Here is an 18207-nt window from a genome sequence, read left to right as displayed (position 1 = left end):
CAACATAAGAAGCTGCATTATCAAACAGCCATATTGAGCTATATTTGCTCAAATCTTGAGTGTCTACGGGATAGATTGAACACAACGATCCAATAGGCACACAGCAAACACAAGACAACAAGCAGGTTAATAACTAAGAGGGTTGTTGGGGTGCCTCTTTCCAAGCTTTGTGTGAGGGAAAGCCCCCAGACTCAGAATTTCCGTGAAATGCTACGACAGATAGCTTTAACTAGTTATTGTGGCAATGGTTGTGTGTTATAACCTCTATTTGAGCAGTGTGGTTGGCGTAAAACTCCAAGGCTTCATCTCCCTCTCCGTTGGCCCCTCCCGGCTTCAACATTATGGACAGCTCCTTATTATGACGCGCCAACTGTACAGAGGACACACAGACCAGAAGTGAGCTCATCACAAAAACATCACATGGATAATGTGTGGCTCATTACATTCCTGTATGAATGGATACTATAAAAAATGTTTTCTAGGATTGTCAATGTGGTATTGTAAAAAACATGTTTCTGAGATGAGGTGCTGACCTGGTGAGCTAAAATGTAGATATTGTGTCCCACATTTCGGGGAGAAGCAGCATCGTGTTCCTCCTCTTCCCCGTTATCCTCCTCCTCCTTTGTGTCTTCAACCTCTACCTCGCCCTGCAGATAGGCCTTCTTTATTACCTCCACCTGAACACACAAACACACCTATATGATACTGAACAACCTTGGAAATAGCTCGCTTTTACTTGAGATGTAAAGAGCAACTGGGAAAAGGAAAAGATGCACATCAGCAGATCCTCACCAGTTCTTTAGGCCTCATATTGTACAGAATCCTCTCTGCATTTTCACTGTCATGGCGGCTCTCCATGATGGCAAGCAGCAGCTTGGATGCATTGTTCTGAGAGTGAAAAAAAGGAGAGAAAGCAGGCCGGGGAAATGAAAACTCCAAGATAAGAACTTAAGCCCTGTCAGTTTCTACATCCAAAGAAAACAGACAGCTATTTGCCTTGGCATGCAAGCACAAAAGCTAGTTAAGCTCAGACGAATGAATGTCAAGCTCTTATACCAGTAGCCTGTTACTGATATTACATTCTGCTGTGAAATGAAACAACTGCACAGTTTTTTTTCTAATTTATTTTAGCCCAAGACCCCAGAGGATTATGAAGATGTAGAACCTTCCTCCAAACCGGTACGTCCACACGGTTCCTTCGCGTTGAAGCTTGCTGGTGGGCGTGTCTGGTGTGCGACCAACAACCAATCACATTAATCTCCCGCCCCGGACACACAAGCACACGGTTTGATTGGCTATCGCTTGTACTGGCATATGATTTGATTGGTTGGCGCTTCTGTCGACGCTTGAAAAGTTGAACTTTTCTCAACTTTCAACGCGAGCAACGGAGGCAAAGCGACGCAACGGAACCACAATGCAGTTCGGCAAAGCTTGACGTCACCCCATTCAAAGTGAATGGGAAGCGTCTCCGTTGAAGCACGCAATGGAACCGTTTGGACGTACCACAGTACACCAACCCAGCTAACTCACCTTGAGCTCCAACACCAGGTCCATCCGCTTTTTCCCAAGTGGGTTGATGTCATTGAGGATCAGGGCAATTATGATATCAATACCGTTGGACTCGTGTGTGGCAATGCAATTCTGGAAGAAAGAAAGTGTTTATGAAAAAGTGTTCTTGGACAGTCCCATTCATCAGCTTTGGCTGGTCTCTTTATGTACCTGGTTTTCATGGCAGGGGCCTTGGCAGTACTCTGTGAGACTCTCCAGAGTCTGGTTGATGAGGGCAACATTCTTCTCGTTGATGTACAGTCCCAGCAGACCGAGACCACCTGTGGTGCTGCCGCAGATACAGTCCAGGAACTGCAGAGTCTCACACACCAGGTTGTAGTTGTTTTTGTTGTTTTGACAGCGAAGGAAGTTCTGAGAAGATACAAGTTGTTGGGTTTGTTTGACAAGAATATAACTGTTTCAACTCTATCTGGATTCAAAGCAATAATAAACCAAACAAATAAAAAAAAAGAGGTTAAAATGAGTTCTGCCATTAACAATACACTCCTCTGTCTGTCAAAGGTCAACATACGTTTTAGAATAGAATAGAATTGTAAGAAGATCACAGACAGACAAGTAAGCACCCATAATTCTGTTTAGACCTCGTCTGCACTGTTGAACTCCACAGCCCACACTGTGCAGGCAGGCAGTGGCCACAAAGCTTAGCCTTTGCATGCTCATGTGCTGTAAATCTTTCCAGTGGGCTGTGTGCACTGACAGGAATTTTACAGGGATTCTATTATTTTAAGCAAAGCATTGCTCGTCCTGAGACAAACATTATACTCCATTTCTGCAAAATACGCAACAAGGCTAACTTGCTTTATCTCCCTAAAAACTAAAATATAGATCTCCGTTACACATAAGTGAGCAGTTAATACATTTTTTTAATTGTATTTTATCAGAAGGAAGTCAGACCTGGCCTCATTCATATGACAATATATAGAGATCCAAACTGAAACTAGATTATCTGTAACTGGCCAAAAGCAATCACCTATTGTATTATATTATATTGTTCAGATGTAGTAACACGTACAAGCTTAAAGGTGGGGTAGGTAATTTTGGAGAAACCAGCTCGAGTGCGCTAGAATTTGAAAATACACAGCCGGAAGAAATCGGCTACTTCCTTACAGAGCCCCTCCTCCAACACACACGAACGCGCACATGACCAATGAGGGCACGAGATAAGTTTGTGCACAGATGGAAGGCTGACAGGCAGGTAGGCCATCCAGTTATTTTAGCCTGGCCGGCTCAGATGATTGGTCATACTTTTTACAGTACTACGGCTTCAGCAGATGACATTTTTTTATGGATTTTTTGTCAAAGCACTTAAGATATTCATTGCTATCGGGATCTCAAGTTTCTCAAACTTACCTACCCCACCTTTAATTAATAATTAGGGATTGTACATATTTAAATAAATATAATATACATCTCTTTTTTTTGTATTAATAAAAAGAAATTCTGCCAAAAACATCTGGCTGCATAATATGACCATATGACAGGGCCAACTTTACCTAGAGTAAGGAAGGTATTGTAGCCAAGTGTGATCTACACTCGTCTATATCTGTAAACTAACAGAGTGTAAAAGTACATCTTTCCCACCTGTAGGTCACGGTTGTGATTCTCACAGAGCAGCTGGAGGAAGCGGAGGATGGGTTGCATGATAATGATAACGAAACTCATTTCTCCCTCGTCCTGGTTCTTATCGCCGGTGCTGGGCTGGCCGTCAGCAGAGTTGAAATGATCCTCAGGGTCTGCTTCACGCCGGTAAGAGTTAAAGGCCTTCTTGGTGGCAGACGAGGCCTCTAGTAGCTGCTCTTTCACATCCTCTGTCATGACCACTGCTGAGTCTCTGGCTGAACAGAGACATGAGCCAAGCAGGGAGTCAGGAGTCAGTCAAAAGCAACAGAAATGCTCTTTCTACTCTGGATTGACAAGTTATTTAATTGTTTATTTTCTAGAAATGTAAGGAATTGCAGCTTTTCATTGTATCTTTTGTTGATAACATCCTGAAATAAATTCCTACTTCAGATCAAAGTACATGACCTCTGACCTTTTTTGCGAACAGGCACGTCTTTGTCCTGGCTGTCATCGTCTCTCTTCCTGTTTCCCAGGTCGCTGGTGTTAACTGTCACGGTGGCTTTGATCTCCAGCTGAGCCAGCTTCATACGGTCGTAAAAGACTCGGAAGAACTTCTCTGATTTCTTGTCTTCTGTGAGACGGCAAAAGAATGAACGCTGGACACAGGGGACAAGAACAGAAATAAAGGATATTATGGATCTTATTGTCTGCTAAATACAATTTAGATCATGTAGTTATTGTGTCAATCCTTTCTTTAGGCATAACAACAAACTCCTCTGGTTCTGCTTTACTCTATTGCATTTCAAAATGTAAAATAAAAATTCAGTCTGTAATTCAAAGATGTCACTTGAAATGTTTGGCAAATTATATTGAACATCTTTCATTGACTTCTGACACTTTAAAAACAAAATGAGCAAAAGTTGATTAACTGATAATGAAAAAAAATGCATTTCAACTCTAATGAAAAATGACCACATACATTTAACGGTCAACATATATTATCCTGCCTCCTCCATCCTTACCAAGGTTGTATTATGCAAATAGTAAGTTATAAAGAGTGCAGTAACTAATAAGGTCAAAACCACTGAACATGATGTTGGATTAAGTAACATAGACTAATAATTACTTTACTAATACATATGCAGGAAACTGTTTTGACTAGGACTTCAACAACATATTATTTAATAAGTGAAGTACTGTAAGTCTGGATTGACTGCAGTAATAAGGTTTAAACGCTGTATGGCAGTGAAATGGGGTCAAATCAGAACACTTTCCAGCCTACGGGCGCAATGCACACACAGTGTCCCAACCCACAGGACTGTTGTTATGATTATGTAAGAGTTGTTATCTGCTGCAGCCGATGGAAAGGCTTCGACCACAGGTGAAACATAAAACAATAGAGAGAAGCCTAGACTACTTAAACAAATAGAGAAACAGGGATGGTGTGAGAGGGAAAAAAAAGAGTTACAGTATAGGCAAAAGACTGACACCAAAGAAAGAATTAGGGGTTGTAAAAAAGATTATTGAGAGCGGGAAAACGAGAGATAGGGAGGGAATGTTATCAGACACTATCTAGGCCAGCTCTCAAAGTTATTACATAACCATCTGTCTTTCCAGGTTAGATGTAAAACTGGGCTACTGTAGGAAACAAATAAACGAAAGTCACAAGAGAAAATGGTTTGTACTTCAAGGAAAGTTTAATGGTATGTTAAAATTCAAAGGGTTATATGCAGAGGACTTAGATTATAATATGCAACTTAGATTATAATATGCAATTTAATAAGAGAACAAAGAGCAGAGCTAACAGGTTTGCAGCAGGGTGTCTTGCAGAGAAACAATGACATAACTTTGTGTTTGTGCCCTGAAGCAGATTCCAGAGTGCCCCACCCAGGCCCTCCACCACTGAGCAGCAGTCCTCCTGCACGTACACACTCTGCCGACACTCAGGGACAAGCAGATAGCAGCTTGGGGGGGGGGGGGGGGGGGGGGGGGTGAGGCCATCATGCCATAAACAACTAGATGACAGAGTGGAGAGCGCAGAGGGAAGGATTAGCTCCGCCACTGGCAAGCCACTTACAGCTTACAGCATGCTGAGGAGGGGGGTGTGAGTGGGGGGGGGCAATGGTCATTTCTACCTCTGTGTCACTGGTCACATAGCAGTGTCCAACAGGCTGCTAAAGGAGGGGGCTGCAGGGTGGGGGTTGATGCATCAGGCCCGGGTTATCAACTCACATCGATTGGACCACAGAAAACACACAGATGACCCCCCCCTCAACATTAACTGTAAAATAACTCACTCACAAACACACATAAACACAAACCCAGAGTACAAGCAAACGCAAGTTGAAGAGCAGTACACTAACACGCCCACTGACTTACTTTCACACTCCCAAAACTAGGTCAGCTTTTCTCTGGCACATGCCAATTTTGAGAAGACACACCCATATGGGTGTATCACACATGCACTTTTACAGTATTCTCCCTAAAACTCTGCCAACTTCATTCTTATGTAATCACGGTTATTTTCCCATGCCGGTCATATTATTAATATTGTGGTCCACATCTCAGGGATATCCCAGGTTACAGATAATGCCTTCAGTCCCTTACACACCAAGCCGATTTCGGCCGTCGATAGATGTCGGGCCGTCGATGAGCATCGTGTCGCCCTACTCAGATTGGTGTGTCTTAGGGTGTTTCTCAATGTTGAGGACGCTTGCTTGGTAGCACATGTCTTCCGAGTCACTTGCTTCAGAAGCGAGGCAAGAATCCTTCCTAGCCTCGGAAAACGAAGAATTGTGGAACAGGTGTGCGTCATATGCGATGCCCCGCCTTAAATGGAGCGCGATTTCCGCCAAATATTTGGAAATTGGTCCGTGCGCAAAGCATTGTGGGGATTTTAAGACCACGGAGTCTACACATGTGCAGCCTCAAAATTTCTCGCTACGAAGTACACCGGTCTCGGTAGAATTCCAAGTATGCTGGACATTGGAACAGTCCTTCGGCGGCACTCAATGACGTAGTATGCTTGAAATAGTGGCTCTGGAGCAGCCTTCCTCGACATTGAGAAACACCCACGGGGTGTTTCTCAATGTCGAGTACGCTTGCTTGATAGCACATGTCTTCCGAGTCACTTGCTTCAGCAGCGAGGCAAGAATACTTCCTGGCATTCGGAAAACGAAGAGTGGAACAGGCGAGCAAGTGTGCAGGTGTGGCGTCATATGAGAGCCTTACATTTGCCACAGATTTGGGGAAATTGGTCCGTGCGCAAAGCATTGTGGGGATTTTAAGACCGCGGAGTCACATGTGCAGCCTAGAAATTTCTCGCTACGAAGTACGCCGGGGTCTGTAGAATTCCAAGTATGCTGGACATTGGAACAGTCCTTCGGCGGCACTCAATGACTTAGTATGCTTGAAATAGTGGCTCTGGAGCAGCTTTACTCGACATTGCGAAACACCCACGGTGTGTCCCGCACCGTTGTGTCTTTTAGGCCGTGCCGACACCTGCCGCCGCCGATTCGACATGTTGAAACGGGAGGCTGTCGGCTAAAGGCCGTCGGCCAAAGAAATCACTCTGATTGGCTGTTCAGCTTAGCGAATCAGGGCATGAGAAGCGAAACGGAAGTGAGGGACCCAAACAAACTATTAAGAAGGCAAATCTGAGATTTCATTTAACTCCAGCTCTCGACACCGGTTCGGGAAAGCCCCATGAGCTTCTCGCTGTAGAGTGAAAATGGAACGCACACGCTATTTGTGGTTTGTTTATATCACGCAGTCTGTCTTCCGGTTGTTGCCTCTTTTGAATGACGAATACACACTACCGCCGCCTGCTGGTAAGGAGAGTTATTGCCTATCACTTGGTCGTTGGCTCAAGTCTTTGCGTGTGTTCCAGTGCGAAACATGGCCAAGACGCAGGACACGTGAGGCGAGGCGACGTTCCGTCGGGACGTGTTCTTTGGTGTTTTTTGGTGTGTAAGGACCTTAAGGTGCGGTTGGGCTTATTCTGTGAGGTTAGCAGGACTCGCACCATGCAGCAGGGGTATTTGATCTCATGGTTCAGTGTTAGCTGAGCTTTTATGTTTCACTGCGGTAGAAGTGAGTGTGTTTGATTGATGGACGCTGGGAAGCTGGGAGTTATTGGGTTCAGCAGTGAAAGTATTCACTGGCACCAGCAGACTGAGTACTTCTTTAAACAGGAACACTGTTTCTAAGAACTGAGCTGAGATTCGTGGATTGAGTGAGTCACTGAAACAAAGCCTTGTGCATAAAGCTGGAACATCACAGTGAAGAAAAACACCAGAGCTAACTTTCAATTTAAAGTTTCCTTAGAATTGAATGCAAGGTTGCGTCTTACGCTGACTCAGAAATGAGAATCTAAACTGTCATGTCTAACCACAGTGCTGCCTATCGATGCTTGTCCTTACACAAACAGTATCAAAATCTGTGATGCAAAACCAAGACACCATCTGTGTTTTGACATCACTGGAAAAGGCTAGGAAAGAGGAGTGGGATGGAGGGATGACGTTATGGTTTAATACATGGTGGTCAAGGAGAGAATGGAGGACAGTAACAGAGGAGGGTGAATGAGAGAGGAGCATCTCAAGGGCCCCCTGCAGTGTTGGGTAAACACAGTCCCTGTCTGTATCCATGGAGACATACTCTGAGTGGGGCGAGGTGGGGGCGGACTACACTGAAAAACAAGGTCATAGCGCTTTCCCTTCTCTCCTTCCGTTCCGCCACTTGGCATCAACAAAGGGATGTTATGTAACAGCTATTTATACTTGCACTCCCTTTCCCTCTCATATCAGGCAGCACCACATGCAAACCAAATGCAGCTCTGCTGTCCTCCAACTCCATCTCCTCCTTTCACAAATCAGCCACCTCTCCTTTTCACCTGGGAGAAAATGTCTATTGCTTTGTTGTGTTTTTCAAACGCACCTGCAATGCCAGAGTTTTGGAGGGAAACAGAAGCCATGCTATGCAGCTATGCCCACCAGATGTCTGACCAGTGAAATGTTGTCACAACACAATGTACAGCTTTTAAAGCTCTCTTATAGCTGTAGGAGAAAAGCTGGCATGTGACAGACATAAAAACGAGTGATGAGTAGCCAACAAGTCTAGAAAGCCCTGACTGTAAAATATTCAAGACTTCCAAGGACATATGTAATGGCTTTGCATGACAGCAGAATGAGAGAGTGTGTAAATGAGTGACTGTGGATAGACTCTTCAGTTATTCCGTGTTTTATTTCTGTGCGCTACGTAGGTCCAGTGACTAGTTAACTGCGTTACGCCAGAGCAGGATATCCAAGACCCAACAGGTGCTCAGCTTGGCATGTCGGATGCAGACACTGAAAAAACTCCCATTAACCTTGGAGTGCTTTCTTGAAGAGAGCAGAAAGCATAAGCAGTATGTTTTCGTTCATGATGACACTTTAAGCAAGCGGAAAAGGTATGCTTATTTTACAAATTTGAGCTTCAAGCTGTCAGGGCAAAGACTTTCTTTTTCGGAAATGATCCAGTAACTCAAAGAACGCAAATATTTGTACTATGCGGCACGTTTCTAGCACTGCATGCAGAGTAGTTTCCCCCCCCTCCTGAAGAAACCTCCCTTTTCAGAACAAACTTAAGAATGCAAGGGTGAGAGGAGCTCCAGTTTCTCCTCAATCCCCTCTGTGTTCCCCCGGCCCTCCGCCCTCTCTCCCCACTGCCCCAGTTCCGGAGGCCCAGCATGACCCAGTTTGGGCCGGCAAGAGTGCGAGGGATCGAGGGAGAGGCTGGAATGTTTTGAAGGCTGAGACATTCCTCATTGTTCATTCACACAGGCGTTATGTAACGCAGACGGATCACGTGACGTAGCTCTGCAGCAGCCGTGGGAAGCCAAAGCATTATCTCGCCACAGTGGCTTCCTTGCTTTAATCTCATTATGCAAGCCCAGTACTTACACAACAACACACAGACGGATAGACGTTTGGAAGGACAGGGAGATAAACAAAGCATCAGACGGATACTGCAGACTTTAAAAAGAGAAACATCATGATACAGAGGGGCTAGAGTTGCTCAGGTTAATATGGGAAATAAGGAAGAAACATCATTTATGTTGCCTCCTGCACACATCAGCAATAAGTGACAACATCAAGAATATCTTATATTTTTGCATTTTTAAAAACGAATGACATGATCAGCAGCTGGCCTGGCCTTTTAGCAAAAACATATGTGCTGGATATGTGCTGGATATGAGAGGGAGGAGAGCCGCCTTGGTAATGTATGTGCAGCTATGGTGGCACACTGACCCACATACTGTAGATCCTGTTGTAATGGAAACCATCCATGGTACCTTGTGTTCTAAATTGTAGCAGATCATACACAGATGCACTGTGGGATAAGGTGAGCCTCACAAAGATAACAGTCCATGCACTTAAAACACTGCAGATTAGATACAGTAGGCGAAATAGTTAAGTGTGTCATTTGTATTGTTTTACAATCGAAGATTCAGGCGTGTTTTAGCAGACAAGTTATTCAAAAGTAGACAGTTAACACAACTGTTTGATCAGTTTGGTAAGAGATTTGAGAGGGGTCAACTGACCTGGATGGTGGTGTTACCTCCTTCCAGCAAGGCAATAGCCAGGAGGATGCTTTCTTGGAAGACTCGGTCACTGGTGGTGTTCATGATGAGGTCAATGACCAGGTCAGAGGCTCCCTCTTTGTCCAGGTGGCACTGCACCTCTTCCAGGCTCATTTCCCCACGACTCAGACCCCCAGGACCTCCTAACGCTGCAAATGTGAGACAGAGAGACAGATCAGTATCAGGTATATGGTTTGTGCGATTAATACCTTCCAATGCCCATGTGCAAATCCAGTGCAATTAAACAGGAGTTAAAATTGTAATTGCATATTCAGTCATTTGCAGGTATTTAACAAAGAATATAGCTAAACGAGACAACACATGCCAATTACATTGTTTTTATCTTTATGAAAAATTAATATATTAACTTTATAATTCTGTAATCAATTGTAAATAGTAATCTATTTGCTTGATAGAGATATGATAAAACATTGCACACAGAAACCAAATAATAAGGACAATACATATAGTTCATTAAAGTATACAGGACAAGATATGTTTTGATACCGGTTAACATACGGCAGTTTAGTTGGTACGCACAAAGTTCAACAACTTTTTATCTAAATGGGCCACCACAAATATTTCTAACTGCTGTATGCAAACCACAGTAACTGTATATTTGTGTGACTCATTGTACATGACTTTGCCTGCTCATTTCCCCCTGAGGCCTCAGCTTCATGGTACATATGGAATTCTCAGCCTGCCTGGCTCTTGTTTCTGCAACAGGTGCAAAAGACTGTTTTCCTGGGAAGTAGCAGTCTGTCACTTAGCAACAGCGAAAAGTAGATCACAGGGGAGGGTTAACGTCCTGTCGTCTGGAGGTTTGCCAAAATCTTGGTGCACATTAGAGAGATGGTGTCTTTTGGTACAGTTACAAACACATTACCTGGCTCCTTTACCACATGTTAATACACATAATTGACCCACATTATGGTGTCACACCCATGTTACTGTACAGTGAATGTGAAAAGACTGCATTTTGTGCCACAGCAGAAAAAACAAGCCGTTCTGGTAACTAGGTCAATATGGCAGCACTGAATTTATATTGAAAATACTCACAGCTCATATCATTGGCACCAATGTCTCCTCCAAAATCTACATGCAGATAAAATGTTACATAATACATTTAACATATCAGAACCAATAACTCAAACACTGACTCCACACAGATTCAGTATTATTTTGACTGCAGATAGTAACCCAATGGCCTTGTTATCAGGTAGCGATAAGAGTGTTGTGCTCTGCATGCTCAAAGGGCAGCTCACAACTCTGCAGCTGATAACCTGCTCAGGGCCAGACAGATAGGGTCTTATCCTTATATAACACTATTCAGAGGACCTTGCTTTACTTTAAGGGCAGGAAACATGTAGGCTGAGCAAAAATAAAAGGTTTATGTGAACTTGGCTTCCTGGTGGTGGTAGTAGTAGTAGTAGTAGTAGTAGTAGTAGTAGTAGTAGTAGTAGAACTGGCAGCAAATCAGGCATCTCTTTGGCAGAGGCGTTTGGTTAGAGCTTTACACACACAGCTCAATATGATATGTTGAAATCAGTGTTTTCAGGAACTTTTGTGCAAACTAAACTCCATCATCACTTCCTTCATATGATGTTGAAAAAGAGCAAAAGCTTCCCACCTGATTGGCTTTTGCCAGGTCCTACCGGACTGAGGGGGCCATTGGTAAATGACGTCAGGCTGTCCCTCCGCCCACCACTTCGATAAAAGTTGCCATAGTAACGGTTCACCAGAATTTGCCTCAGAGCCTCGCCCTACGAGAGGGAAAGAAAGGACAGGATGTAATGTCATGTTGTCAGCACCAGGGAGAGAGGAGATGTTTTAAAACAGCTAACATGCATCAACAAACCCATTGACCTCAGAAAATTATAATGACTATGCTCTTTGATTCATATTTGGAGAAATGGAGAAAGTACATCAACTTTTTATCTTAAATATAGAAAAACTTGCAGACACAACCCAAAGTTTATGTTATACACCACCGACACGACAACGGTTACGTCACTATCGGCAGCAGCAGTAACACTGTGTGGGGACAATGTGAGGTGTTCATATTAGATGGACCTGGGGCCAGCCCTCACACGGTGACTCATCCTCGGTTGAGCAGTCCGCAGCACGACTTTGTCGTTGTTATGGCAACCACAGCCCATAGCTACCTGACAGACCTCCCCTGGGATGAAGTGAAGGAAATGAAGGAGAGTTTTTGGTGCGTTGTGCATGAATATGAGCAAGTTATTGTCAACTGTGGGTGGTCGATAATTGACAACAGCGCCACTATGTAAGTTCCGCTGCCACAGCTCTTGAGGTCAGGATTAGTTTATGTAGGTATTACTTTTTTCATCTTTTATTAGCAGGAAGTTGGTCAACGGTGTATTTTGTGTATGAGCACAGTATGATCACAGTAGGCAGGAGCTTGAGTGAGACAGGAGTAGTGTTTCACTCAAGAATACTGCCGTTTTCATGAGCCAAATCAATGACTGATGGCAAAGACCTGGCCTGTATCAAGAATAAACAATTTACTGAAACCAGCAAACAAATATTAATTGTGTTGTCTTGGTGGGAAATTAACAAATAAATGTCACATATAAATGGTAAAACAAAATGGTTGCATGGCTGTGAGTAATATAATGAGGACTGCTTGTTAGGGACATTTAATCAACAGCCGCTGAACATACCTGATTGATAAATAATGTTGTTCTTTTGGAGATGTTAATTACACATTGATGAACTCAAAATCAATAGTTGTTATTCTGGATAAGCAATATTAGAGCTCGTCTCAGAAATGAAAACACCTGAGGCTTTGTAAAATCTCTGCATTGCCATAAACGCCATGAGAGGTAGGAGGCAGAGGGAAATATGGTTCCTTCAGTTAAACATTAGTTGGCTGTGGCTTGGTTGTTTAGTCGGTTATTTCAAGCAGTGAAGGGGTGGGATAGGAAAAAAAGCCAAGAGAAAGTGAGAAAAAGGTAATTTTTCATTCAAGATGCATGGGTGCTGTACGTCTAAAACTTGATACCTTGCTCTGAATCTGAAGGATTGACGTTTTTAGCTGCCAAGCTGGTGCTGTACTGTACCTACCCTCTTCTGGTCCTCCAACAGCTTCTCAGGCTGGTTCTGATCCAGCTGCTGGGTGCAGTGAGGAGTGTAAGCACAGTGGTCCAACAGATACAAACACAGGGTTAGTATTCATGCAGGCAATTGTCAGGTTAATGACCATATCAGCTGTTTTAGGTGGCCATGCAAAGATCTGCTCCGTGTGAATTGCCATGCATTTACTGCCTTGTAAGAAACCAGCGAAGCATTAGGGTCTGCAGGGCACAGCGAGCTGAGACAGAAGAGCTTTACAGGGTTGCCAATAATATCATCAATTAAGACATGTCCAATTTGATTTGATATTTTGTTCATTTTCAAAAATCCCTAAAGAATTATCAACAATTATCTTTAAATTACCTTTTTAGAATAAGATATTTGGGATTATACTTATTTGCTTCCTGGACAAAAATATCAAGAGAAGATCAATACCACTCATTTAAAAAATAAATATGAAGCTGAAGCTATAGCTGTTTCGTTCTCTTTGGTAAGACCTCTGATGATAAGCGGTAACTGCAGAGGTATTTTGGATCTCACTTCACAAGTATTGTAACAGTGCGCAGTGCTTGTGATTTTTCACCAGACACCTATTTATTAAGGCTTTCATCAGTGGGCCATAGGCTCAATCATTATTGAGTTACACCATTCAGCAATGGTCAACGACTAAACAAACATTTAATTTATTTGCAAATCATCAAGATTATTAAAATCTAGATAAGTCAGTAATGAGTAAACACCAGGTAAGAGGTTCCCTCCTTAAGCCATGTTCTGAGGAAGATGAAACGCACATCATCAAATGTAGAGTCTGAGATATTGTGTTTTCCCTTGTTAGTTTTCTAATTCCCTTAATGGTTCGACCAAACAATGAGAAATCAGGTTAGACATTATTTGGCAGTATCACAATTCAGGGCCTCCATGTAAAGTATTTACCAAGAGGAAAGGGAAACTGGTAAATGTTCCAAATCAATTGTTATGTAAAAGGACACACTAGGACTGGCAGGCGAGGAGAGAGGATTGGCGAGAGGCGATGGGGTTAGAGTTACATAATAACTCGGGAAGGAACCAGGTCACTAAAAACCAGTGACACAGAACTGCTTACAGTGGCCATCTGTCACCAAAAACACAGAGGGCAAGAGGCAGAGCAAGTGAAAGAAAGGGAGGGTGAGAGCGAGAAACAAACAGAGGAGGATGATCAAACCCTGACCCTCTCTGGGAGCCAGGGTGGAGAGCATGAGGTACAGTAGAGTATCTATGCTTATTCAAAGGGTGTTTACTTTGGTATTCAGTGTTGCCCCTGCATGATCAACCAGTGTTTATCTATATGATGCATTGACTCTGGTTTATATTTTGGATGAGTTAAGTAGAGTCAAGTCAGATAGACAAATCTGATGTCTTTTGATTTCTTTGACATTTTTTCAGAAATTCCTAAGGTATGAATTAAGGCTGTAACCTGATACACTGTTTCTTAGACCAAAAATAAAAAGATAACAAGGTGTTTTAACAATAATGCCACAGAGGTTCCCTGAAAAAGCGTCCACAGCCCCCTGCCCAAATGAGAATATTGTCAACCCAAGGATTACATGATTCCCTAATTAGAAGCCAACGTCTTATAAATATCTATATCTTTTTTTATTATGAAAAAAATGACTTTTTCCAGCATTATGCCATTTCTTTTAGCTAATATTACCAATACTAATATTCTAAATATTTCCATTTCTTTTGTTGACAAACTAAACTCAAAGTTCATGAGCTGGCGTCGGATTTGCACCTGCCTTGAATAGAGACATGACTTGAATGTTGTAGTGTCAACACTTCAAACTCTCTTGATGCCTGAAAACAAGTCATGCGGCAGAGTTCAGCAGCAGGTCAGAGGGCCACACATGAGCAACATCTCCCATTAGTCTGTGGACAAACCCTTACTGTTACCACATCGAACCACAAACAGCATGCTGATCAGAGTAGATATGTGCAGCGAACCTCCCCGTCTGACCATAAACACCACAGGGTAACCCAGCTGCCACATCCGCCCCACTACAGCACATTACACCAAAATGGAAACTCCCGGGGCAAACCCCTGATCAGTCTCACACTTCACAGTTCAACAATATGTGCACACATACACACCAACTCACATGCGAGAGACTGCATTCAACATTTTAGGTGTCTTTTCTGAAAGTGCGTAACAAACATGTCTTTGCGCATTTGCGGGCTGAGACTGAGTCATGTTTAAACCAGTGGAGAATGACATGAATTCTGGGCTTTACCAGACCAAATAAAAAAAGAGTGCACTCTTTCATTTACATTGCAACTGACCTACATCTATACCAGCACTATAAAATAAAGTGTCTGTCTTGAGTGTGCAAAGCTCAGCTGTGTGGGAAAGAAAATTGTCTAGCGGATAAACGAGTGAGCCAGATGTTGTTTTACAATTTAAAGTTGAAGAAAATATTTTTTTTCTAAATCCATCCACCAAAAAGCTTCCCCAGGGGACAAGACAGGGAGGTAAAAGGGATGACAAGTGATTTACTCCCAACATGGAGGGCTTGCATAACTGCTTTGACAAGACCACACACATACATGAGGCCAGGTGAAGAGGGGCAGACCAACACTGTAACATAAACTCCTTTCCTATTACATAATGATCAGCCAAAGAGCAACACATTTAGCTGATAATACAACCTTTCATATTTAGAAACGGTGTGGTTTGCACACATTGGAGAGGTCAAAACAACTCATCTCAACAATATTTCATGTCTTTATTTTTACTTAAAAAGCTGAACCAACGTTTTGCCATGTTCCTATATAATAACATACAATGCAGTTCTGCTTTGTACAAAGGCTGATAGAGGACACTCAAGCAAACTACAGACTATCATGTCACGCCTACACACACACTAGCAGCCAACTCCATTAAGTTTACACAGCGTGGGTGTGTGTTTGCATCCATGTGAGGAAAGGTGTGAATGGAAGTGGGGAGTAGTTGAGAAATTGTGTCACAATGATTTAGGAGAGCCAAAAGAGGAGAAAAAAACATCTCAAAGTTGGCACTGGAGAGAAACACATTTCCACTCGTCTGCCACTCTCACATCAGAGCTGCTTCTCATGTGTAGACAGACGGAGATACAACATTTAACAGGTGTGTGAGGGGATCATCTCTCTCACCCCCCACCCCCATGATTGCAACACGCATTTATACATGCAGGTGCACACACACATACACAACGGCAGTGTGGGTAAATAACTCCTCCACACTTTGATTGGCAATTACTGCTGAAGGTCACACATCAGCAGAGGGTCTGAGTTCCAGGAAGGAGAAAAAAGCCTGGTTCTTATGTAACCTCAACTCGGAGTTGGCAGGGGCTCAGGAATCGTGCAGCTCTCAGGCAAGCAAAAATAGGACACAGCCTCAATGACTGCCACAGCCCCTCACATTCATGAATACACAAACACAGACACACACGGCACACAGTCACAGTGCCCCCTATTGGCACCTTAAGGAGATGCAGGGGAAACACCCTTCAGAAAGCTGAACCTTGATGAGGCACAATGAAACACTTTGATGAAAAGAAAAAGAGAAGGAAGAAAAAGATAAGGAGTTTATGGCGTTGCTATCTTTACATTCCTTTTAGTCAAATAAATATTGGGGACATATGGAATGTCCCACCAATTCATAATTCAGATCTCTTTCATTTTGAAATCCTTTTTTTTTGTTCATTTGGCCTCTTCATGTTCTTTATTCTTAATACGAATGCAGTTTATTCACCTTTCATTTGTGTCTTTTTCATAAATACAAGCCTGTAGCTGTTTTCACACCTGCTACCTGTTTGTATGCCATGTTCTTCAGTGTAAGAAGCAAGACAATTGGAATTAGTTTAAAAATAAACAGTCAAAATGTCCTGACATGACTTTTACTTGAAGGTAGGACATGTAAAGGCAGCACTGGCAGTTTGCCTAGCCAGCAAGTGACTCACCTTGGAACTTAGAATAACTCTTTTGCGCAACATGCAGTCAGATCCATCCCCCCATATCAATCTCTCTCTCTTTCTTTATCTCTGTTGTGAGGTGATCTACACAGCGTTTTACGGTAGCAGGAATCAGCCCTACCACTATGTGTTACCTGCTGTATCTAGAGCCTCCTCTACCTACAACACACAGCCACAGCAGCTGCTACAGGACAGAACAACTACTAGTGTTACACAGACATAACAGACAGCAGCTGAGGGAAATAAGGGCATGAGTAGAAGAAAAAGAGAAACAACCTTGGGCAAATCCATCTCATCATCAAAGGCCCTGAGCTGAAAGAGAGCAGAGGGTTTGAGGGGTTAGATAACAACACAGGTGGGAAGAAGCTCAGGCAGAGTTAAAAATACAGCATGTCATGTAAGTCACGTGAGTTAAGACTGTGAACATACTCATCAACAACACAGAATAAATTGTATTTTTGAATAAGCCATGGTGAGCAGAATTAGTGCAGTGTCATATAGTGATAAAGCATTTCTGTGTAAGTGAGCAGTCCTGCCTTACTGACTATGAGGTGACTGTGCAGGAGAAGAAGACCAATACCCCTCAAAGTAAGGGCACTTCTGGAGTGTAAAAAGTGTGCGTGTGATGCAGCTTTTATACAACTACACCCGTTTCAGGGTTTCCATAGTTTCTGAAATCATTCTGATTTGGATCATTTGTGTTTCTGTTATTTATACAGTAGTTCCTGCAAACTTGATATTCTTCTCTGAAAAGAAATACTATATCTTGTATGTATGCACCAGCATCAAAATACCTTTTGAAAAAAAAAAATACAAACTTGACACATTTTCTATATGTAGAACTGTGTTTATGCACGATATACAGTATAATAAAAAGTATTGTTACAGTCATACCGTGCTCATAAAGTACATCACCCCACCATAAGTGGCCTTGCAGCTTCCCCTACCTTCTCTCCATAGCCTCGGTCTTTAGTCATCATCTCGCGCAGCGTTTGCAGAACTTTGATGCACAGTCTCTCCTCATTTTCCTCCAGCAGCTGCTTTGTATGTTTGATCAGCCTGCACGGGTACATTAGCTCATACATCTCATTTGTAATAAGAATATGCTTACCCATACAGCAATAGTAGACATATTGAGCTGAGGAAGATATTTTCAGTGCTTACTTGCATATAAAACCCCCGCTCTCACACTTCTTGCGTGAGTCTGTGTTTTCAGGGAAGAGCATCTCGGGACGATGCAGCACGTCGACAAGAACTGACAACTCAGCTTGGACCAACGGGCGCAGACGGTCCTCAAGAGCTGACACAATGTCCTAGAGGTCAGCCAAAGACACAGTCTTACTCCTCTAACAATTGAACACACACGAGTAAGCGCAA

At 42.9% G+C, this 18207-nt stretch overlaps 1 protein-coding gene across 1 annotated transcript in view; it reads right to left on the bottom strand.

Moving 5' to 3' along the window:
* The window catches only part of LOC117551047 (inositol 1,4,5-trisphosphate receptor type 1-like), a 64831-nt gene that overhangs the window by 15677 nt on the left and 30947 nt on the right, over window positions 1-18207 (bottom strand). The window contains 14 exon segments of the mRNA XM_034223714.1: window positions 263-370; window positions 534-677; window positions 793-888; window positions 1531-1641; window positions 1720-1920; window positions 3151-3404; window positions 3602-3785; window positions 9710-9897; window positions 10808-10843; window positions 11379-11511; window positions 12836-12883; window positions 17107-17142; window positions 17778-17889; window positions 17995-18143. Coding sequence (XP_034079605.1) covers window positions 263-370; window positions 534-677; window positions 793-888; window positions 1531-1641; window positions 1720-1920; window positions 3151-3404; window positions 3602-3785; window positions 9710-9897; window positions 10808-10843; window positions 11379-11511; window positions 12836-12883; window positions 17107-17142; window positions 17778-17889; window positions 17995-18143 — 1800 coding nt within the window.

Source organism: Gymnodraco acuticeps, unplaced genomic scaffold (assembly GCF_902827175.1).
Source record: "Gymnodraco acuticeps unplaced genomic scaffold, fGymAcu1.1, whole genome shotgun sequence".
NCBI lineage: Eukaryota > Metazoa > Chordata > Actinopteri > Perciformes > Bathydraconidae > Gymnodraco > Gymnodraco acuticeps.
The sequence above is the reverse complement of the archived record's forward strand: the minus strand, read 5'-3'. Positions and strand labels throughout refer to the sequence as shown.